The following is a 24,360-nucleotide window of genomic DNA, read 5'->3' on the forward strand; positions in this document are numbered from 1 at the left end:
ATTTTTTCTTCTGTGAATAACCCATTTTAAACGTTTGTCTGATTGCATTTGTGGCGTGGCTCTTTTTTATCGATTTGTGAGAACTCTGTATATTAAGGAAGTCATCCCATTGTGTGTTGTGGAAACTTTCTCTATATTTGTCTTTTTGCTTTTTGAAATGGTATTTTTAAATATGCGTATACCTTAATTAATGAATTACCTTTGATGAAACCAAGAAGATACAGGCCATATAGTGAAAGCAATACAGAGCCATAACAATTTGAAAAGCAAGAAAAGCAGAAAACAGCACAAATATGAAGACGTCACTAAAACTATATATCCCTCATAACTGTAAATGGTCTTAAAACTGCCAATGGAAGGAAAATGACTCCTGGATCGGATTCTAGCCCATAACCACAAACTATGCCGTGTATAAGTAGTACATACCTACAGAAATCACTTAGAAAGTTGGTAACTAAAAGGATAGGCAGAAGCGTAATACATACAGGAAGTGGGATTGAGAGCTATTTCATAGTGAACCAAGGTAAAAAGCATAAATGAGACAACTATAAAGGGTATAATCTGTAACCATGTTCTAAAAATTAATGCACTGCATTACATAGCATGAAAATTTACACAAAGCACAAACTATAAGGAATCTGGAAAAAGATAGTAATGAATATTTTGGTAATGTTCATTTTGACAAATGAAAATTTGTCAAAAACTAAGTAAAAATACAGAAGAACTACACTCAGTTTATAAGGTAGAACTGTTATATATGTCACTCTTTTCCAACTATGCATTATGTGAATTTCCAAACATATAAAAAAAATTGATAGACTAGTGCAGTAAGCATCAATATGCCTACAACCCAGATTTGGCAATTAGTATTTACCTTATTTGCTTTATCTACTTGACCTCCCATCCCCAGGCAACTATTGATCTGCTTCCTGAATTTAGCTTGCGTTTACAAGAATTTTATTCCCCTAAAGACTCATAGTAATATTAGGCCTTCTGATAGGTGTGTTGTGGAAACTTTATATTTGTCTTTTTGCTTTTTGAAATGGTATTTTTAAATATGCTTATACCTTAATTAATGAATTACCTTTGATGAAACCAAGAAAATACAGGCTGAAAAAACCTGAGTTTTTTTTGTTTGCTTGTTTTAACTATTTTATTGTGAAAAGCGACATAATACAAAAAAGGCAATAAATTTCAAAGCACACTGCAACAATTAGTTATAGAACATATTTCAGAGTTTGTATTGGGATACAATTCCACAATTTTAGGTTTTTACTTCTAGTTGTTCTAGAAGTCTTCTAATTGCAGGCTTTTGTTTTATAGGCTACAATATGATCTTCTTTGAGTTGCTTTTTCTATGTGACATGAGTTATAGATCAAAGTCATTTTTAAAATATGAATGTATAATTGTTCTAGCACTACTTTTTCAAAAGACTGTCTTTCTCCAATGAGTAACCTTTGCTCCGTTGGTGAAAACTGTTTGACCAGATACGTGCGTATCTAATTCTGGATTCTCTATTTCATACAATGAGTGGGTCAGGGGTCCATCTCTTTAGTGTGGTGGAAGAATTTCTGTAGAACTGTTATTATTATTTGTTCCTTAAATATTTGGGAGAATTTTTCAATGAAGCCGTCTGAGCCTGGAGTTTTATTTGTGAGGTGGCTTTTAATTACAAATCCAGTTTCTCTATAATATACAGGGCTACTCAAGTTATCTTTTTCTTCTGAATAAGCCCCATTGTGTGCTTGCTTGTTTATAGCAAGCTCACCTTAGTCTTTTTTTTTCCCTGTCCAGACCTGAAATCAGCCACTTCTCTGAAGAAACATTTCCGATAGTGTGGGGCATGGTTTATAAAAACTTAGGTGTGGCCACCAGGTGTGCTTTGTTGTTGTGGGGTGTTATTCCTTCCAGTGCATTTTACTGCATAAAACCAGGAAACACTTCTTTTTTTCCAAATCATCAATTTGTCTCAAGTTCAAATTTAACGTTGCACATATTTTCCCCCTTAAGCTCTTTGATTTTACATTTTCAACTCTTCTCTCTTACACCAAACACCTTGCTTGATTCCTAACATTTACGTTAAGTTTGGCTTTTAAATTACAACACAATCAAGTTATCTTTCCTGGGTGCCTTGAGTTGGACATTTTAATGGCCTTAGAACTGCAAACTTGCAACTTAATAAGTTCCCTTTTTAAAAGCCATTCCATTTCTGGTATATTGCATCCCAGCAGCTTCAACAAACTAAACACTTGGCTTCTGGTCGCGCCTCATGACAACCTTCTCTGACTCTTGACCCTTCTGCCCTGTGGTGACTTTGGATCTATTGGGCGACTCCACGATAATCTCCCCAGCTCAAGACCCTTAATTTCATTCCATCTGCGCAGTCCCTTTTGCACATAAGGTGATCTAGTTACAGATTCTGGAAATTAGGATATGGATGTCTTTGGCGGTGGGGCAGGGTGGGGGTTCGCAGGCATTTTTGCAGGGCCGGTCACAAAGGCACGCACTGCTGTGACCTGGCATTGTAACCGAAACTCGGGGTCCCAGCCATGAAACCACATACACCATCAGTGTTGATGCTCGCACAGAAGGTGCCACCTGGCTGGGTCAGCATGTCCCCCTGCTCTGTCCTCAGTCAGTAACATAAGGTATATCCCGATGGCCCAGTATCCCTCACGGTTCCCAACTCCCAGAAATGTTCAAGGACCGGGCACCCAGACCTGGTATGGTAACTCTTTCCTAGGAGTGTAACTGCATAAGGCATAAGTTACACATTTCTTCAGTTTAGTAAAGAATGCTTATGTCTTCCTATGTGGTTTTATTGATTTACTTTCCTACCAGCAACTATGAAAATCCCCATTGTTCCAAATCCTCGCCAGAGCTTGTTATTTTCACTTTTAAATTTTTAGCCATTCTTGAAGGTAAGTATGATATTTAATTTTAGTTTTAATTTCTATTGGTAGTTAATGAAATTGAGCATCTTTTATAAGTTAACCAGCTATTTGAATATCCTCTTTGGTGAAAGGTCCATACTTGATCAAAATGTTTGCCTATTTTTCTGTTGCATTGTCTCCTTTACTTATTGATTTAAAGGAGCTCTTTATATATCCTGGGAAAGAGCTTACTGTTTGTTGCTTGTGATGCAAAACACATTCTCACTCTATACCTTGTCTTTTTGCTCCTGCTGGAGGTTTAAGATGAAACAAAGTTCTCCATTTTGATATGATTGAATTCATTAAATTTTTATTTTAAGATTACTGTATTCTGGTTTTAAATATTTTTCCTTTTTCTTGGGTGATGGAGGTAGTTTTCTCTATTATCTTCTAGAAGTATGATTGTTTTACCTTTTACATTCAGAACTCTAATCTACCTGAAATAACTTCTGCATATTCTTTGAGATAGGAGTTAAGGTCATTTTTTTTTTTCACATCACTTCCCAGAACCATTTGTTTAACAAAAACAAAAAAAAAGTTTCTTTTCCCCACTAATTTTCAGCATCACCTTTGCGTAATTAAGAAATTGTTTATGCATGAATCTGTTTTTGGACTCTTCCTTCTGCTCCTTTGGTCTGTCTGTCTATCCTTGTGCCAACACTGCACTGTTTTAATGAATAAAAATTATGATGGGTCTTGACACAAGGTAGTAAAGTTTGCCAGCTTGTTCTTCATGGCAGGCTACACTACTCTCACCCATGGCATTTCCCTATAAGGTTTGGAATCAACTTGTCATTTTCCTCTAAAACAAATCTTGGATTTTTTTTTAAAAGGGGGACAGAGATTGCATTGAATCCACAGATCAATTGGGAAGAACTGGTCCGTTTACAATATGAATCTTCTCATCTTTGAACATGGTATATTCCTTTGTTTATATAGGTCTATAATGTCTCTCCATAATTATAATTTATTGTATAAAGATATTGATAGTGTTTGTTAGATTTATTTCTGAGTATTTGATATTTTCTGCTATTTTAAATATCCTTTTTAAGCATTCACATTCTAACTGTTTTTCTGGTGTATAAAAATACAGCTTACTTTTTTATGTGTTGCTCTTCTATCAGCAATCTTTTTCAACTAACGTTAATTTTAGTCATTTGTCTGTAGACTTTTGGATTTTCTCTACATGGGAAAATTTCTCTACATAACCTCCATAGATAACAGCTTCATTTCTTCCTTTTATTATTATTATACCATTTTTCTTTCTCTTGACTTCCTGTCTTGGCTAGGACCTCTAGAGCAATGTTGAAACTAAGTGGGGGTAATGGTCATCCTTGTTTCTGATACCCTGAGGAAAGCTTTCAGACTCTTACAACTAAATCTAATGTTTGTGATGGTCTTTTGATGATATTCTTTATAAAGAAATTTCCTCGTCTTCCTAGTTTGCTCAGGGTTATTTATTTTCTTGTGTTTTTTTAAAGCCATGAATAGCTATCTAATATATGATCTTTTTATGCCTCTATCAGAATGATCATATAATATTTCTCCTTTATTCTCTTAATATAGAAAATTGCTCAGATTCATTTTCTAATGTTAAACCAATCTGATATTCCTGGAATTAACTCAATTTGGTAATGATAAGCTATACTGTTTTTATGTTTGCTGGACTTGACTTGCTCATATTTGGTTTCAGATTTCTGCATTTATGTTCATGAATGAATTTGGCCTCTAATATCTTTTCTTGTTGGGGTTTGGAATAAAGAATATTCTTGGCTCATTGTACAAGCTGGGGAGTACACACTTTTTCTTTCTCATGTAGAGTCTATTGTAAATTGACTTTCTTCCTTAAATGCTTGAAAGAATTTACTGTTGATTCCTTCTGGGCCTGGAGTTTTCTTTGTGGGTTTCTGTCTTTAAAATGACTATTCAAAATTTCTATTTTTTATTGTATCAATTTTATTGTATTTTTCTAAGAATTTGTCCATTTCATCTAAATTCTAAGTCTCTTGATGTTAATACTGCATCTGAATTCTCCAAGAACTGTAGGATCTAAATGTTATGTTCATTTCTCGCTGATGACATTGATTGTTGGTGCCTTCTTTTCCCCCCATCAGTCTCATCAGGGTTTTTTTAATGTATTAAATTTTCTTCAAAGAACCAAATTTTTTTCTCTATTATATTCTTGTTTCCTGGTTCGTTTATTATTATTCCTTTTTCTCCATGAGTGTTTTTGCTATTCTATGTTTTTTTTTAATTTTTGAGATGCTTTAGCCTATTATCTTCCAATATTTTTTATTTTCCAATACATGCATTTAAAGCTGTCCTTTTCTCTCTAAGCAGTGCTTTAACAGCATCCTCAAGATTCTGATGTAGCATGCTTCTGTTATCATTCAGTTGAAAATGTTTGCTTTCCATTATGATAACTTCTTTAATCCTGAGGCGCAACATCCTTTAGGCTTCCCTTTGTATGGGTCTGCTGGCAGTAGGTTCTCTGAGTTTCTGTGTGCTCGGCATGTCTTTATTTCATCTTCACTCGTGAAGGGTATTTTCCCAGGCTATGCTGTCCATTATTTTCTTTCAACCCGTTCAGGTTACCGTTCCATTTTCTCCTGGCATGACTTGTTTCTTTTGAGAAGTCAGCCACTTACATAATTGTTATTGCCAAAGTCACTCAGTCTTTGTGAAATCTTAATTTCTCAGTTACACCACCTCCCTCTCTTTTGATCATTCTCTCAGTCTCCGGGGTTATCTGAGCAATGACCATTTTAACTTCTTTGTGCTGGAAAGCAGTGTTGACTTTCTAGGGTAGAGGAACGAAACTGGTTGATACTCTTGGACAGACTGGGACCTCTGGGTTTCAAGGCTTATCTAGCATAGGAGCTGTCTGAAGGCCTTAAGTTTCTGAAAAACATAAACTTACTAAGAAAAACTTTTATAGAGACTTAGATAGAGCCCAGGGCACTCCCTGGGGTTTTCGGGAACACTGTTTGTTTTGGCATACTGTGGTGGTTTGACATATCTGGCTAAAGCTTGCCTAAGATTAACCTCCAGAACCACCTCTTAGCTCTATTTGAAATCTCCTAGCCACTGAAACTTTACTTTGCTCCAGTATTTTCCCCTCTTTTGATCAAGAGGGAATTTCCAATCCCATAATGACAGGGCCAGGCTCAACCCTAGGAGTCCTATATCCCATGTTGCCAGGGAGACTTAATGCTCCTGGGAGTCGTGTCCCATGTAGGGGAGAGGGCAGTGAGTTCACCTGTGGAGTTGGCAGAGGGAGAAAGGCCATAGCTGAGCAACAAGAGAGGCTCTCTTGGGGTGACTCTTAGGGGTAATGGCATGCAAGCCTAGCTTCTCCTTTGCAGGGAGAAATTTCATAAAGGCAAGCCTCAAGATCAAGGGTGTGGCTTATTAAACTGGGAGTCCCTAATGCTTGAGAGAGTATCAAGAATTCCCCAGATGGGAAAGTTTAATTAGTTTCACATTTTTCCTCAAGGGGACTTTGCAAATACTTTTATTTTCTCCTCCATATACTCTAGAATGTATCTGGGTATTATCACTACCCTGTATCAAATAATAAGATCTTGTTCCTTGTTCTAGGTTCCATGTAATTAGGTTGTTTAAATAACCAGTATGGTTATTTTGAAGTTGTGCTGGATAATTCTATATTTAGAACACCTGTGTCTGTCACTATTCTCTATTGCTTCTGTTGGTCTCATTGGTTCTCATTTATGTTGGCATCTCTCATGTGCCTCATTATATTTGATAACGTGCCAGATGATGCATTTGAGAAATTGCTTTTAAAAATTCAGGCAGAGATGCCCCGAGCTCAAAAGAAGATGGCAGCTTAGTAAGACGCGCGGGTCTTAGTTCCTCCTCCAGAACAGCTACTAAAGAAGTAGAAACGATTCAGAACAGCTCCCTGTGCCACGACAGAGACCAAGAAGACAGCATACCCCATTCTGGAATGGTTGACTGTCTGGGAGAACCCGCTCCGGTGATATCACCGAGGGGCGCGGGCTTCCCTGGGCCAGGACGGCAGGCGGCCGGAGTCCCTCTCTCCCTCCTTCCCGGGCCGGCTGGGAGAATTAGACAGGCGGTCCCCTCAAGCCACGGCGGCTGGCGCCCCCCCCCCCACACGCGGCCCCACGGACCAGCTGGGAGAATTGAATCAGAGATCCTCAAGCCGCGGAGAATGGTGACCGGGATCCCTTCCAAACATGTGGCTTCCCGGTCCAGCTGGGAACAGTGGATAGACACTTCCCCAAGCTGCGGTGGCTGGCGCCTCCCCGCCACACTTGGTGCCCCGGGCCGGCTGGGAAATTTGGACAGGTGTTCCCCCAAGCCGCGGAGGCCGGTGAACCTCCCCACGCGCGGAGCCTCGGGCCGGCTGGGAGATTCGGATTGGCACTCCCCCAAGCCGCTTCAGCTGGCGACCCCCCCCCTACAGCAAGAGTTTTCCAAAGTTAAAGGACCCTCAGCATCTTTTACTGGTGGGACCCACAGACAGATGAGCGCCACGAGCGCCACCTACTGGGCAGGATAAGAAAAACAGAGCCCAGAGATTTCACAGAAAAATCTTTCATCCTGTGGGGTCTTACACCCAGGGAAATCTGATTAAATGCCCAGATGCCAGCAGAAGATAACGGATCACGCTCAAAAAATTGAAAATATGGCCCAGTCAAAGGAACAAACCAATAGTTCAAATGAGATACAGGAGTTGAGACAACTAATGCTTAATATACGAACAGAAATGGAAAACCTCTTCAAAAACCAAATCGATAAATTGAGGGAGGACATGAAGAAGACATGGGCTGAACAAAAAGCAGAAATAGAAAAACTGAACAAACAAATCACAAAACTTATGGGAGTGAAGGACAAAGTAGAAAAGCTGGAAAAAACAATGGATACCTACAATGGTAGATTTAAAGAGACAGAAGCTAGATTTAGTGAATTGGAGGATGGAACATCTGAATTCCAAAAAGAAACAGAAACTATAGGGAAAAGAATGGAAAAATTTGAACAGGGGATCAGGGAACTGAATGACAATATGAAGCGCACAAATACACATGTTGTGGGTGTCCCAGAAGGACAAGAGAAGGGAAAAGGAGGAGAAAAACTAATGGAAGAAATTATCACTGAAAATTTCCCAACCCTTATGAAAGACCTAAAATTACAGATCCAAGAAGTGCAGCGCACCCCAAAGAGAATAGACCCAAATAGGCGTTCTCCAAGACACTTGCTAGTTAGAATGTCAGAGGTCAAAGAGAAAGAGAGGATCTTAAAAGCAGCAAGAGAAAAACAATCCATCACATACAAGGGAAACCCAATAAGACTATGTGTAGATTTCTCAGCAGAAACCATGGAAGCTAGAAGACAGTGGGATGATATATTTAAATTACTAAGAGAGAAAAACTGCCAACCAAGACTGCTATATCCAGCAAAATTGTCCTTCAAAAATGAGGGAGAAATTAAAACATTCTCAGACAAAAAGTCACTGAAAGAATTTGTGACCAAGAGACCAGCTCTGCAAGAAATACTAAAGGGAGCACTAGAGTCAGATATGAAAAGACAGAAGAGAGAGGTATGGAGAAGAGTGTAGAAAGAAGGAAAGTCAGATATGATATATATAATACAAAAGGCAAAATGGTAGAGGAAAATATTATCCAAACAGTAATAACACTAAATGTTAATGGACTGAATTCCCCAATCAAAAGACTAGACTGGCAGAATGGATTGAAAAACAGGATCCTTCTATATGCTGTCTACAGGAAATACATCTTCGACCCAAAGATAAACATAGGTTGAAAGTGAAAGGTTGGGAAAAGATATTTCATGCAAATAACAACCAGAAAAGAGCAGGAGTAGCTATACTAATATCCAACAATTTAGACTTCAAATGTAAAACAGTTAAAAGAGACAAAGAAGGACACTATCTACTAATAAAAGGAACAATTAAACAAGAAGACATAACAATCATAAGTATTTATGCACCAAACCAGAATGCCCCAAAATACGTGAGGAATACACTGCAAACACTGAAAAGGGAAATAGACACATAACCATAATAGTTGGAGACTTCAATTCACCACTCTCATCAATGGACAGAACATCTAGACAGAGGATCAATAAAGAAATAGAGAATCTGAATATTACTATAAATGAGCTAGACTTAACAGACATTTATAGGACATTACATCCCACAACAGCAGGATACACCTTTTTCTCAAGTGCTCATGGATCATTCTCAAAGACAGACCATATGCTGGGTCACAAAGCAAGTGTTAGCAAATTTAAAAAGATTGAAATCATACACAACACTTTCTCGGATCATAAAGGAATGAAGTTGGAAATCAATAATAGACGGAGTGCCAGAAAATTCACAAATACGTGGAGGCTCAACAACACACTCTTAAACAACGAGTGGGTCAAAGAAGAAATTGCAAGAGAAATTAGTAAATACCTCGAGGCGAATGAAAACGAAAACACAACATATCAAAACCTATAGGACGCAGCAAAGGCAGTGCTAAGAGGGAAATTTATTGCCCTAAATGCCTATATCAGAAAAGAAGAAAAGGCAAAAATTCAGGAATTAATTGTCCACTCGGAAGAACTGGAGAAAGAACAGCAAACTAACCCCAAAGCAAGCAAAAGGAAAGAAATAACAAAGATTAGAGCAGAAATAAATGAAACTGAAAACAAGAGAGAAAATCAATAAGACCAGAAGTTGGTTCTATGAGAAAATTGATAAGATTGATGGGCCCTTAGCAAGATTGACAAAAAGAAGAAGAGAGAGGATGCAAACAAATAAGATCAGAAATGGAAGAGGAGACATAACCACTGACCTCACAGAAATAAAGGAGGTAATAACAGGATACTATGAACAACTTTACGCTAATAAATACAACAATTTAGATGAAATGAACGGGTTCCTGGAAAGAGATGAACAACCAACTTTGACTCAAGAAGAAATAGATGACCTCAACAAACCAATCACAAGTAAAGAAATTGAATTAGTCATTCAAAAGCTTCCTAAAAAGAAAAGTCCAGGACCAGACAGCTTCACATGTGAATTTTATCAAACATTCCAGAAAGAATTAGTACCAATTCTCCTCAAACTCTTCAAAAAATCGAAGCGGAGGGAAAGCTACGTAATTCATTCTATCAAGCCAACATCACCCTCATACCAAAACCAGGCAAAGATATTACAAAAAAAGAAAACTACAGGCCAATCTCTCTAATGAACATAAATGCAAATATCCTCAACAAAATTCTAGCAAATCGAATCCAACAACACATTAAAAGAATTATACATCATGACCAAGTAGGATTCATCCCAGGTATGCAAGGATGGTTCAACATAAGAAAATCAATTAATGTAATACACCATATCAACAAATCAAAGCAGAAAAATCACATGATCATCTCAATTGATGCAGAGAAGGCATTTGACAAGATTCAACATCCTTTCCTGTTGAAAACACTTCAAAAGATAGGAATACAAAGGAACTTCCTTAAAATGATAAAGGGAATATATGAAAAACCCACAGCTAATATCATCCTCAATGGGGAAAAATTGAAAACTTTCCCCCTAAGATCAGGAACAAGACAAGGATGTCCATTATCACCACTATTATTCAACATCGTGTTGGAGGTTCTAGCCAGAGCAATTAGACAAGAAAAAGAAATACAAGGCATCAAAATTGGAAAGGAAGAAGTAAAACTATCACTGTTTGTAGACGATATGATACTATACGTCGAAAACCCGGAAAAATCCACAACAAAACTATTAGAGCTAATAAATGAGTACAGCAAAGTAGCAGGTTACAAGATCAACATTCAGAAATCTGTAGCATTTCTATATACTAGTAATGAACAAGCTGAGGGGGGAATCAAGAAATGAATCCCATTTACAATTGCAACTAAAAGAATAAAATACCTAGGAATAAATTTAACTAAAGAGACAAAAAACCTATACAAAGAAAACTACAAAAAACTGTTAAAAGAAATCACAGAAGACCTAAATAGATGGAAGGGCATACCGTGTTCATGGATTGGAAGACTAAATATAGTTAAGATGTCAATCCTACCTAAATTGATTTACAGATTCAATGCAATACCAATCAAAATCCCAACAACTTATTTTTCAGAAATAGAAAAACCAATAAGCAAATTTATCTGGAAGGGCAGGGTGCCCCGAATTGCTGAAAGTATCTTGAGGAAAAAAAATGAAGCTGGAGGTCTCATGCTGCCAGACTTTAAGGCATATTATGAAGCCACAGTGGTCAAAACAGCATGGTATTGGCATAAAGATAGATATATCGACCAATGGAATCGAATAGAGTGCTCAGATATAGACCCTCTCATCTGTGGACATTTAATCTTTGATAAGGAAGTCAAGCCAACTCACCTGGGACAGAACAGTCTCTTCAATAAATGGTGCCTAGAGAACTGGATATCCATATGCAAAAGAATGAAAGAAGACCTGTATCTCACACCCTATACAAAAGTTAACTCAAAATGGATCAAAGATCTAAACATTAGGTCTAAGACCATAAATAGTTAGAGGAAAATGTAGGGAGATATCTTATGAAACTTACAATTGGAGGCGGTTTTATGGACCTTAAACCTAAATCAAGAGCACTGAAGAAGGAAATAAATAAATGGGAGCTCCTCAAAATTAAACACTTTCATGCATCAAAGAACTTCATCAAGAAAGTAGAAAGACAGCCTACACAATGGGAGACAATATTTGGAAACGACATATCAGATAAAGGTCTAGTATCCAGAATTTATAAAGAGATTGTCCAACTCAACAACAAAAAGACAGCCAACCCAATTACAAAATGGGAAAAAGACTTGAACAGACACCTCTCAGAAGAGGAAATACAAATGGCCAAAAGGCACATGAAGAGATCTCAATGTCCCTGGCCATTAGAGAAATGCAAATCAAAACCACAATGAGATATCATCTCACACCCACCAGAATGGCCATTATCAACAAAACAGAAAATGACAAGTGCTGGAGAGGATGCGGAGAAAGAGGCACACTTATCCACTGTTGGTGGGAATGTCAAAGGGTGCAACCACTGTGGAAGGCAGTTTGGCGGTTCCTCAAAAAGCTGAATATAGAATTGCCATACGACCCAGCAATACCATTGCTGGGTATCTACTCAAAGGACTTAAGGGCAAAGACACAAACGAACATTTGCACACCAATGTTTATAGCAGCATTATTTACAATTGCAAAGAGATGGAAACAGCCAAAATGTCCATCAACAGAAGAGTAGCTAAACAAACTGTGGTATATACATACGATGGAATATTATGCAGCTTTAAGACAGGATAAACTTATGAAGCATGTAATAACATGGATGGACCTAGAGAACATTATGCTGAGTGAGTCTAGCCAAAAACTAAAGGACAAATACTGTATGGTCCCACTGATGTGAACGGACGTTCGAGAATAAACTTGGAATATGTCATTGGTAACAGAGTCCAGCAGGAGTTAGAAACAGGGTAAGATAATGGGTAATTGGAGCTGAAGGAATACAGACTGTGCAACAGGACTAGATACAAAACTCAAAAATGGACAGCACAATAATACCTAATTGTAAAGTAATCATGTTAAAACACTGAATGAAGCTGCATCTGAGCTATAGGTTTTTTTTTTTACTATTATTATTACTTTTATTTCTTTTCTCTATATTAACATTCTATATCTTTTTCTGTTGTGTTGCTAGTTCTTTTCCTAAATCGATGCAAATGTACTAAGAAATGATGATCATGCATCTATGTGATGATGTTAAGAATTACTGATTGCATATGTAGAATGGAATGATTTCTAAATGTTGTGTTAATTTCTTTTTTTTCTTTAATTAATAAAAAAAATTGAGGCATAGTATAATACTTCTCTGAAAGTGTTTGTGGTCAGTTACAGGTCAAAGCTCCATCTGTAACAAGGAAAGACTTTAGAAAAAGGAAAGACAAATATGTAAGTTATATTTTTATCTATTATTTAACATAACTCTAGTAAATGTATAAAAGTGAGACAAAACAAAAACTCTGCTATGCTTGTTAATATAAAACATCTAATGTTTTTATTTCTGAAAGTAGCTTCATTCAAAAATGTTTATAAAAATTAGAGCTTAGTTTGTAAGCTTTTAAACTATTACCTTTAAATTCTGAAAAGCTTTTCTCTGTGTAACCTAGTAGCTCCCTGGAACTTTAAGTATCTGTGTGACACCTGAGACTCAGATTTAGTTCTCCACCTCATACAGCAACTGTTAAAAAAAATTGAAAAAATCAATCTGTGATTAAAGATGTAACAAAACTGATCTGGTTAAACTAAGGCAAATCAGTATGCAAGGTGAAAAAAATAATATTGTCTGTATTTTAAAGATTTAACTTTTGTGTAAGACAAAAAGAAAAATGTTTATTTTGTCCAGAATTTAAATTTTCTGTAGCATACTAACTAATCTGTCTGTTCAGTTAATTTAAACACCCTAGTTCAGCTTTGATGTAGAACATAGAATAAGGAATAGAATCATAAAATTCTGTACAAGTTAATGTTATACCATGATGCATTTCAGAGTATTTTGGTCATAAAATGAAAAAGTGTTTGCAAAGTCTCTTGAGTGACTGGGAAAAATAGAACTATTAAACTTCCCTTCCTGGGGAATTCCTGACATTTTCTTAAGGAAGAGGTGCTCCCAATTCAATTTTGAGGTTGCCTTTATGATACTTATTTCTGTAATCCAAACTGCACTTAGTTATGATTAGTGCCTCAGAGCATTCTCCAGAAAATCTCTGCTGTTGCTCAAATGTGTTCTTTCTCTAAACCAAATTCTGAGTTAGCTCCTATGTCAGATATGATTTCCAGTGTTGTAAACCTGGCCCTGGCATCATGGGACATAACTGACCCAGGCATCATGTGATATAACTTGCCCTGGCATCATGGGACATAAGTCACAAGGATAAACCCGGCCCTGTCGTCATGGATTAACTGACCAAAAGAGGGAAAGGAAATACAGTTTCAATGGCTAAGAGATTTCAAATAGAGTCAAGAGGTCGTACTGGAGATTAATCTTATCAAGTTTCAGCCAGAAACTGCACATTGCCACAGTACAGCAAACCTCAACCAGTAGTTTTCCTGGAAACCCTGAAAGATATCCTAGGCTCTATAAAATTTTACTTGTTAAGTTTGTTACTCAGAGACTTAAAACCTTCCGATTGTTCCAGAGAAGCACTGAAATCCAGAAATACTGGACTCTCCAAGAACAACAACCAGTTTTCATCATTTCATCCTTGTGTTCCTTAATGGCAATGCCCCTTTTCAGCCTTGAAATAATTAGAAGAGTCATTACACAAATATCTCTCCAGATTGAGAGATAATTATCAAATAAGAAGGAGAAATTGTACTGGAGAAATCCGAATTTAAGGGATGATTTTGATTACTGACTCATATAGATACTCCTTTTTACTTACTGGTATATTGGAGTAGACAGAGGGGAATTCCTAAAATCTCTGAATTGTAATCCAGCTGTCTTGATCTCTCATAATGATTGTTTAACCTTTGTCTTCTGCTCTTGTGATTGTAAAAACCTTGTGACTAACCTTGATTTGTACCCAGTTACCCAGTTTTTTCAACTTTACAGTCTTATAACCACTAAATACAGCCCCTAATGTTTATTAATGAAGGGCTTGGGTCAGCCCACAACTAACCCACCCCAAGTCCAAAGTTATCTTGATAACCAAGACTGGATCTAACCAAAGTGGGCCCCCCTGACATGTGCAGTAATTTAGACTTTAACCTACAGTACCTCCTTCTGCCGTTTTCTTACATACATTCTCTAAGCATGTAATCAATCTGAGCATGCTTGATAATTTGATCACCTCTAATTATCTTAAAGCTTGCCCATCTTTTTCTCTAATAAAACTATCAGAATTACTGCAGTTCTGGGGAGAGAGATTTTGGTCTGATAGGCCATCTGCTCTTCTGCTATATGCCTAGTAGTAAACCCTTTCAAAGAGAGAGAAAAAAAAGCATTCAGGCATAGGATAGCATTGTCTTCTTCTTAGGATTTTTGTTTGCCTCTGGGCAGGGGTGGGGGGGTGGGGGGGACCTGAAACCATTACCAGAACAGGGTGGCCTGAACAAATTTTAAGAATTGAAATGTCTGGGCCACCCAGTTGGCTCAATGCTAGATGACTGTCTATTTAAATTCTGATTTGTTTCTGGTTTGGACTCAGTTTTAGGACTCAACCCTTTGTGGTCCCAACCCAAATGAAATGTGAAGGATTTATCCTGTTCCTTGCCGATGGGGGACCTTAGCTCTTGTCCCCCGGGTCCACACAGTTGACATGAGTACCACTCAGCTGCCTGGCATCTTCTTTGGAGTCAGAAGATGCTCCCAGCATGACGGTAGCTTTAACTAATGGGATCACTACGTGGGAATTTAGTCCTCCCTGCATCTCGGTCTGGGAACTCTTTACTGCCTTTATTAAGTCTCCAGTCCATTCAAGCACATCTTAAAAAAAACTAAACAAAACAAAAATAAAACCATCTTATCTGTTTTCCTCTGTGGGAGGATAGGTTCAGATTACCCAATTCCCCATGACCAGAAAAAGTAAGTTTTTAAACATTTTGTGTGGCTTCTTTTCAAAATTTTATGGAACATTCTTTAAAATTGCCAAAGAGCTAGAAAACCCACAGAGAATTCACTTATACATATAAGGAGCAAAATATTACAAATGTCATTTGTATATTCCACGGCATGGGAAAAGGAGGAAAGTTCCAAAATTCTTTTTTACGAGGCTAACGTGGCACTGATACTGAAAATTGACAAAAAGTGGACACACACAGGCGGTAAGCTCTTCAGTAGAAATTCTGATCTCTGGAAAGTCACTTAGTCTTCCTGGCTGTAGAGGTAATTCTCTTGAATTTGGCATTTCCTCATCTCCAATTTAAAAGTAAAAGTTAAGCAAAGTTCTATAAGGTATTTATTCAAGGAGATAAACTGGGTTCAGTTTTGTGGTTGGATGAAAGGATCACAAGAATTAAACAAATCCTCTTTGGTAGGCTGGAGGGAAAGAGGATGTAGGCGAGTTGAGAATTACTGGTCCAACCCTTACTCCTTCAAATTATCAAATGGAAAAACAAATATTCGTGAGACGCTGAGGATCAAATGAACAAACTGTTTTTAAAGAGCCCGTGCTAAACAAATATTAATTTCTCATCTTGCTTTCCTATTTGTTAGAATATAAGATTAGGGACGGCGTCTGTGTGCCCTGTGGGGCTGAGACTGTTGAAACTTGGGGGCAGATGTATATGGACGGGGAGTAAGGGAAGACTTTCTAGGGAGCTGCGTCGCGGCCAGGGCACATCCGGACGTGTTATGCGACACTGAGAAGAAGGACTGAGCCCAGAGGGGATCTGCGAGGGGGTGAGGGGTGGGGGCCAAGAACAAAAACGTTCTTTGAATAACACTTATTTGTATTTCAGGCTCATAGGGGAAAAGACTGGAAATGTTGCAAGAGGAATAAATATCGCCATTGTCAACTGTGAGTTATTCAATGTTTTCTTTAAGACTTCTTTAAAAGGTCTGTAGTAAGATTTTCAAAGGTGCTATGATATTCAAGGGAATGGCTTTTCCACACCTTCTCTTCTGTGTTTATATTTTAATGCATTTTAAAATTATATATTTAGTTTTACAGTGCCTCGTTTTGCTGGTTGTTTGTGGTTTATTATTAAAAATAAAGGAATTAGAACCATGTCCACAGACAAAAATAGATGAAAAAATAAATTAAGAAGACAGCAGATGGCAGACCTCAACTGAGTTAAACTGGTTATGGGGATATAGAGCATCCCTGGAATTGAGGCTGAAAAAAAAATGATCACAGCTGCTAGTGGGGGTCCTGACAGTCAACAAAATAGAAAATTTGGGGGGACAGTTTCATAAGACGTCCCTGTCAGTGATCCAGCCAGGAAACCTAAAAATACAAAGAGAAAAGGACCGTCCCACGTCCTGCTGAAAATAAAGTTCCTCTCCACCAGGCTTAGCTACAAGGCACACTGTGAGCATCTGGAAATTGTATTTGCTGGCAGGAACCTGGAGGGCAGGGAATCTGTGTTGCTGATTAAGACTAGAGCTGTATATTTTAAAGATCAACCAACTAATCAGTCCTGATTTTAAAATACTGCAGCTTATGATGCTGTAAGTCCTTGTTAATAAACTTCAAGGTAATGAACAGAACTTCTCCTTCAGTCTGGGCTGCTCTGCTTCTGGACTGGGCACTTTTTTTTTTTTTAATTAATTAACGGAAAAAAAGAAATTAACCCAACATTTAGAAATCATACCATTCTACATATGCAATCAGTAATTCTTAACATCATCACATAGATGCATGATCATCATTTCTTAGTACATTTGCATCGGTTTAGAAGAACTAGCAACACAACAGAAAAAGATATAGAATGTTAATATAGAGAAAAAAAATAAAAGTAATAATAATAGTAAAAAAAAAAAAAAAAGACAAACAAACAACCAGACAGACAAAAACAAAAAAACAAACAAACAAAACACCTATAGCTCAGATGCAGCTTCATTCGGTGTTTTAACATGATTACAATTAGGTATTATTGTGCTGTCCATTTTTGAGTTTTTGTATCTAGTCCTGTTGCACAGTCTGTATCCCTTCAGCTCCAATTACCCATTATCTTACCCTATTTCTAACTCCTGCTGGACTCTGTTACCAATGACATATTCCAAGTTTATTCTCGAATGTTGGTTCACATCAGTGGGACCATACAGTATTTGTCCTTTAGTTTTTGGCCAGACTCACTCAGCATAATGTTCTCTAGGTCCATCCATGTTATTACATGCTTCATAAGTTTATCCTGTCTTAAAGCTGCATAATATTCCATCGTATGTATATACCACAGTTTGTTTAGCCACTCGTCTGTTGATGGACATTTTGGCTGTTTCCATCTCTTTGCAATTGTAAATAATGCTGCTATAAACATTGGTATGCAAATGTCCGTTTGTGTCTTTGCCCTTAAGTCCTTTGAGTAGATACCCAGCAATGGTATTGCTGGGTTGTATGGCAATTCTATATTCAGCTTTTTGAGGAACCACCAAACTGCCTTCCACAGTGGTTGCACCATTTGACATTCCCACCAACAGTGGATAAGTGTGCCTCTTTCTCCGCATCCTCTCCAGCACTTGTCATTTTCTGTTTTGTTGATAATGGCCATTCTGGTGGGTGTGAGATGATATCTCATTGTGGTTTTGATTTGCATTTCTCTAATGGCCAGGGACATTGAGATCTCTTCATGTGCCTTTTGGCCATTTGTATTTCCTCTTCTGAGAGGTGTCTGTTCAAGTCTTTTTCCCATTTTGCAATTGGGTTGGCTGTCTTTTTGTTGTTGAGTTGGACAATCTCTTTATAAATTCTGGATACTAGACCTTTATCTGATATGTCGTTTCCAAATATTGTCTCCCATTGTGTAGGCTGTCTTTCTACTTTCTTGATGAAGTTCTTTGATGCATGAAAGTGTTTAATTTTGAGGAGCTCCCATTTATTTATTTCCTTCTTCAGTGCTCTTGATTTAGGTTTAAGGTCCATAAAACTGCCTCCAATTGTAAGTTTCATAAGATATCTCCCTACATTTTCCTCTAACTATTTATGGTCTTAGACCTAATGTTTAGATCTTTGATCCATTTTGAGTTAACTTTTGTATAGGGTGTGAGATATGGGTCTTCTTTCATTCTTTTGCATATGGATATCCAGTTCTCTAGGCACCATTTATTGAAGAGACTGTTCTTGGACTGGGCACTTTTAATTAAACTTCATTCTCCCCAAACCTGCTCCCCGTGTCTCCGTGCTTCCTCCAGGCAGCCAGTGGCAGTCCGTGCTGCAGGGCCAGGTTGTTAGTTGACAAGGACAGAGGAGAGTGGATGCATCTACCCCGCCGCCCCAGCCTCCTTCTTGCACAGGCTTCTCGACAGCTCCCAATCCTCTGCAAATCCGACTCTGGGTCCCGGTTCCTGGGTGGACATAGCCCCCTGCCATACACACTCGCGGGCACATGCATACACACACATGCATGCATACATACACACATGGGCATGCACACCCACCCACACATGCACACACATATGCACATGCGCGAACACACACACACCAGCTGGGGAATGGCACTGTGCTGAGGGCCTTCAGGCTGTCCAGCATTTTTAGAGCAATCCCATCTGCTCAAATTCCCCATAGGCCAATTCCCCTTAGCCCAGCTAAGAATCCTCCTGTCTGTCCCAGTCCACTTCCTGCTGGAAAATACTGCCCGAAGCCTCCCTTGCCCTGGACCAGCCATCCTCGGGACTCCAGGGGGAGTGGGGGACTCGGATGTTTCCGGAGGAAGTGGTGGGTGTGGTGAGTGGGGAAGGAAGGCGTGTAAAGATGAAACGTTCTTGGAAGGAGGTCTGGAGCAGCTGGCCGCCCGTCCCTTTGAACCAGGGTGAAAGCACTCCTGGGAAGGCAGCCCCTTTTCTTTGGGTTGCATCTTCTCCTCAGCCAGGCACCTAGAGAGAAACAGAAATACACCATTTTATGGGCAGTGGTACCTCAGATGCCTCCCGGGTTCAGATGAACTTTCTCTTTAAAAACCATTTCTTTATTTTCAGTAATGTTAGTCCTTGGTCCCTAGGAAAATATTTAGCAGTCCACAATAGCCAAAGTCCCAGGAAAAGGCAAACAGTTCCTGTTATTTCCTTTCACTCTGTGTTCACTCAGTTATTCATGCCTCTCTTTGAAGCAAAATTGACTGTCACACATCTGCACAGGAGCGATTCCATCCTACACACACGTGCACACACTCATATTCACACCCATTGATCCTAGTCACTCAAACACACCCTCCCATTAGCCTGAAATAAGTCTAGAGGGCATAGGCTTAATTTGGAGGTGGTAAATTACTTTCATCTGGAAAATAAAAGGGTTGTGTATGTTAAAAAAAAAAGAAAGAAAGAAAAGAAAACCCATCTCTTTCATTTTCAGATGTAACTGGGAATGCGACAGAAGCAAGATATTTTGATATGTACAGTGGTGGTAAGAAAATTCTTTTCTTGTTCAAATGCCTTTAAAACTTAAAATTAAGATGAAAAACACAAGCAAAAACGTCAATACATTCCTATCTTTTCTCCTAAGAAGAAATTGCTAGCAACAAATGTGAGTTTTCTAGAACGGCCTTATATAAATCCTCTTAGGTTCTGAATTCATGTCAAGTTTGAGGGCGTTTTCTAGAAAATATCTTTGTTCTGGTGGCACTTTTCCCATGTCTTCCCCTGCCGTGCCATCATCCTATAACAGGAAAGGGAAAACCTCCGCTTTTTAACTGAATGTGAAACGGCGTGAGCAACTTCTGACCCCGACTGTCAGAGCCCAGTTCCCGCTGGGCTGGACCCCCCCGAGGTGCCCATCCCTCCCTGAACACTTCCATTCTGGACGCTGTCCCCGTGCATCGTGTCAGTCAGGATATACCAGTCCCTCTTCTTTAGCCTAACACTTGGGGGAACTGAAAACAGGCCTTCATAAAGATAATGGAGAAGAGTAGTAGAGCATGCCTGAACCCACTCGACAAGAGCTGTGTCCGTCTGTCCTCTGCGGGTAACTGAAACCTAGTTAGAAGTGATGAGCCACAAGTGACAAATCACAGTGCTGTCCATGGCAAGGTCTCTTAGCAAAGACCTGCCCACATTCGGATTTGCTCTGGATTTGTCTCTGCTCTGGAATGGCCACCACTTAACTGATTTCAGACCATGCCCCGACCGTGCTGCCAGAGAGGCACAGTGCTCCAGGAGAGGCTAGCAGTGCCCCCTGCTGCAGGAGAGGCTGGCAGTGCCCTGTGCTCCAGGAGAGGCTGGCAGTGCCCCGTGCTGCAGGAGAGGCTGGCAGTGCTCCATGCTGCAGGAGAGGCTGGCAGTGCTCCATGCTGCAGGAGAGGCTGGTACTGCCCTGTGCTACAGGAGAGGCTAGCAGTGCCCCGTGCTGCAGGTGAGGCTGGCAGGCCCCGTGCTGCAGGAGAGGCTGGCAGTGCAGACTGCTTGATGAAGGCTATAATGATCTGATGTGTAAGGAGGATCTTTCCTCCAGCCGCTCCTCCGGTTGCCCCTTTTATAACTGCGAACTCCTGTGGCAAGGTTCTGGGAGAGTTATTTCCCTCCTGGCTGCGTGCTGCACCCCCAGGGCCTCCCCCCTCGGAACCCAGGTATCCGATCGCTGGAGCCGGCACCGGGCGCCACTGACCCAGCTGGGAGAAGACTGAGGGATCAGAGAATTCCCCAAGGATATGGACCCTGGGTGCCCAAGGAAGCACAGCTCCTGGGCCAAGACTCCAGTCTACAGAGAAGACCCTCCCTCACCCTGATTTGCTTTGACCCAACAGATAACTCTGGACCATTGACAAAGTTTATTCAGAGTGTGCCTGAGAAATCCCTGCTCTTCATGGTCACCCACGACGACGGCAGCAGCAGGTGAGCATGCCTGGACGTGCTGTGGTGGCGGGCAGGGCGGGCAGTGCTGGGCTCGTCGGGTCCCTCTGCCGTTCTCGAGGGAAGAGCAGGCAGCTCAAGGAGCTGGCTGCTTCTTTAAGGAGAATACAGGAAAGCACGTGCAGAAACAGACTTCCTCTTAGAGAGGAGAATCCATTCCACCTTCTCCTCTGGCCTCCAGTGGCATCACTCAGTCTCTGCCTCCGTCATACGACTGACCAGACATCTGTCTGTCTGTCTCTTTCTTACTAACTGTGGCCAGATTTCCTGTAGAAGTACAAGAGACACTAGTCCTGTGGGCTTAAGGACCCACCTGAGCCAGTTTCTCCTCTTAGGTGGTAACAACTTCGGGGGTCCCATGTACAAATAAGTTCCCCTTCAGCAGGGCAAGCGGTTACATCCTGAGTGTGTCTTTCGGGGTTCTCTAGTTTGCTGGCTGCCGAATGCAACACACCAGAGAAGGATTGGCTTTTAATAAAAGGGGATTTATTTCATTAGTTCTTCAGAGGAAAGGCAGCTAACTTTCCACTGAGGTTCTTTCTTACGTGGAAGGCACAGGGTGATCTCTGCTGGCCTTCTCTCCAGGCCCCTGGGCTCCAACAACTTTCCCCAGGGTGATTTCTTTCTGCATCTCCAAAGGCCTGGGCTGAGCTGTGAGTGCTGAGATGAGGTATGCTGAGCTGTTTGGGCTGTGCTACGTTGAGCTCTCTCATTTAAGCACCAGCCATTCATTGCAGCAGGCACGCCTCCTAGCCGACTGCAGATGTAATTAGCAACAGATGAGGTTCACATACCATTGGCTCCTGTCCGCAGCAACAAAACTAGGTGCCTTCACCTGGCCAAGTTGACAACTGAATCTAACTACCACACTGGGGGGATGCATTTTTCAGTCCCTAACAAGGGAGAATCCAGATGACAAAGCTCTGGTGCACATTAGCAGAATCAGGCAGTTTTTCCAGGCAATGAGGAAGCCGCAGCTGACCCTAGTTAGGATAGAACTAGAACGGACGGAAGAGCTCAACCCAGGGTGGGACCAACAGAAGCAGGAAAGGAAATTGGGAAAATTTCTCTATTTGAGGAGCCAAAGAAGGATTAAGAGACCACAATACCTGTGCAGAGGTTTCCTGAGGAAAGGGAGAAGATGACTTCGCTCAGTGTTCAGTGTTTCTCAAAGAGGGTTCTGCCAAGTAAGCATGCATGTCTTTACTGCTGAATTGTCTCAGCCTCAAGGTGCTGCTTAGCATTATGGGTTCCCAGGTTGGTGCTCAGTAAACAGGGAGCATTGCCCTGTTTACTGAGCACAGCATTGCCCAAGTTTATTTGACTTCCAAGTGATTTTTCGTGGAGTATTCTTATGCTGAAGTTCCTTGGAACACAGTTCCTTGGAAAAAATCTGATTTGACTCATTTAGAAAAACTTAAGCTGGGTTTTTCCCCTTTTCCCTCTCTGCCCTCCTTCCTCTGCAGGCTCCCAAATCACAGCATCCTCCCCTGTTGGTATTACTTAGATTTTTCTGCTTTCTTTGTGACACTAAACTTTTCAAATACAAGACAATTTTTTGTCATCTGTTTTGGGCTTTTTGTGACTTCCATCTATACTGTGCTCAGTAAACAGGGAGAAGCAAGGACAGAAAATTTTGTTGGCTGGGATGGAGGAGATGATTAAGCCGTAAAACACAAGGGCCTTTCTGACTTGAGAATTATAATTACCTGCCCTGAACTGAGGTTTAAAAGGGTCCCAGATGTTGCCATATGGTTACCTAGAGATTCTGCATACCCCATAGGTGTGTCATTTTGCCCCCCTGCTGCCCACGAGGAGAAGAGAGGGTTCGACCCTCTGTGCCAGCAGGCACACGAGCATCACATGCTCCCCATGGCCGGAGGCGTCTCGTGGGTGGCAATCTCGTCTGCTTTGCCTTCACCCTCAGGTTGAAGGATGATGCCAAGAACGCTATAGAAGCCCTGGGGAGTAAAGAAATCAGGAACATCAACTTCAGGTCGAGCTGGGTATTTCTCGCAGCAAAAGGTGTTGAACTCCCTGCAGGTATTCAGAGAGAAAAGGTGAGTGGAATTTTTAAACGTTCCTCCCCACAAATAGCTGGTACGATAGGTGCCGTGGTTTGAAAAGGTAGCGAGACAGTTATCACTTCCTGTGTCCAGGCGAGCTCCTTCATGAAGAGACTGCACGGGCTGCTGCGTTGTGTATGTGGGCGCTGGAGGCGGCCGTCCAGCATAGAGGGCTCTAACTCAGCTCCGGGGAAGGAACTGACCACCGAGAGTGGTTAACAGGGCTCGTGAGGCAGTGCTTGTAGAGAGCATTTGAAACAGGGCTGGCACCCAACATACATTCAGTAAATGTCAGCTCTCAATGTCGTGGTGGTGGGAGACTGCGTGTGACTCATTATAGATCCCTCCTATTCTGGTCTTTGTTATTCAAATAAACATGAAGAGCAAGAGAATGAGGGTCTCAGTGATGAACCACCAAGTTGCCTGAGAAAATTCCAATGGCGAGTTGGCCAGATGTTCTTCGAGTTACAAGCGGTGCTTCAGGTGCCGTCACACCTGCCTCTTCCAGAGAGGGATGTGCCCCCGGAAACGATGGTGGGATGTGTCCGGGTCAGAAGAGGAGAGGATTGGGCTGCATTGCCAAGGAGCAAGCCCTCGGCTAGACCCTACCTCAGGAGGATAAGGTCCTCCTTTCCGCTTAGCTAGAAGCTCATGGGGGGCAGAGGTGTGAAGAGCTGGAGCTTCCAATTTCAGGCGAGGATATTTGACCCCTGTTTCAGTTTGCTAAAGCTGAAGAAATGCAATATGCTAGAAATGGGTCGGCTTTTACAATGGAGTTTATCAACACATAAGGTTGCAGTTCTTAGGCTGTGAAA

General features: G+C 40.5%; 1 protein-coding gene across 2 annotated transcripts in view; it reads left to right on the top strand.

The window, feature by feature from the left end:
- The window catches only part of FAM3B (FAM3 metabolism regulating signaling molecule B), a 60,444-nt gene that overhangs the window by 22,002 nt on the left and 14,082 nt on the right, over window positions 1–24,360 (top strand). For both annotated transcript variants that reach the window (XM_077118952.1, XM_077118953.1), the window contains exons 4-7: window positions 16,439–16,497; window positions 19,987–20,037; window positions 21,374–21,461; window positions 23,407–23,539. In XM_077118952.1, coding sequence (XP_076975067.1) covers window positions 16,439–16,497; window positions 19,987–20,037; window positions 21,374–21,461; window positions 23,407–23,539 — 331 coding nt within the window. The remainder of the gene's footprint in view (window positions 1–16,438; window positions 16,498–19,986; window positions 20,038–21,373; window positions 21,462–23,406; window positions 23,540–24,360) is intronic.

Source organism: Tamandua tetradactyla, chromosome 10 (genome assembly GCF_023851605.1).
Source record: "Tamandua tetradactyla isolate mTamTet1 chromosome 10, mTamTet1.pri, whole genome shotgun sequence".
Lineage (NCBI taxonomy): Eukaryota > Metazoa > Chordata > Mammalia > Pilosa > Myrmecophagidae > Tamandua > Tamandua tetradactyla.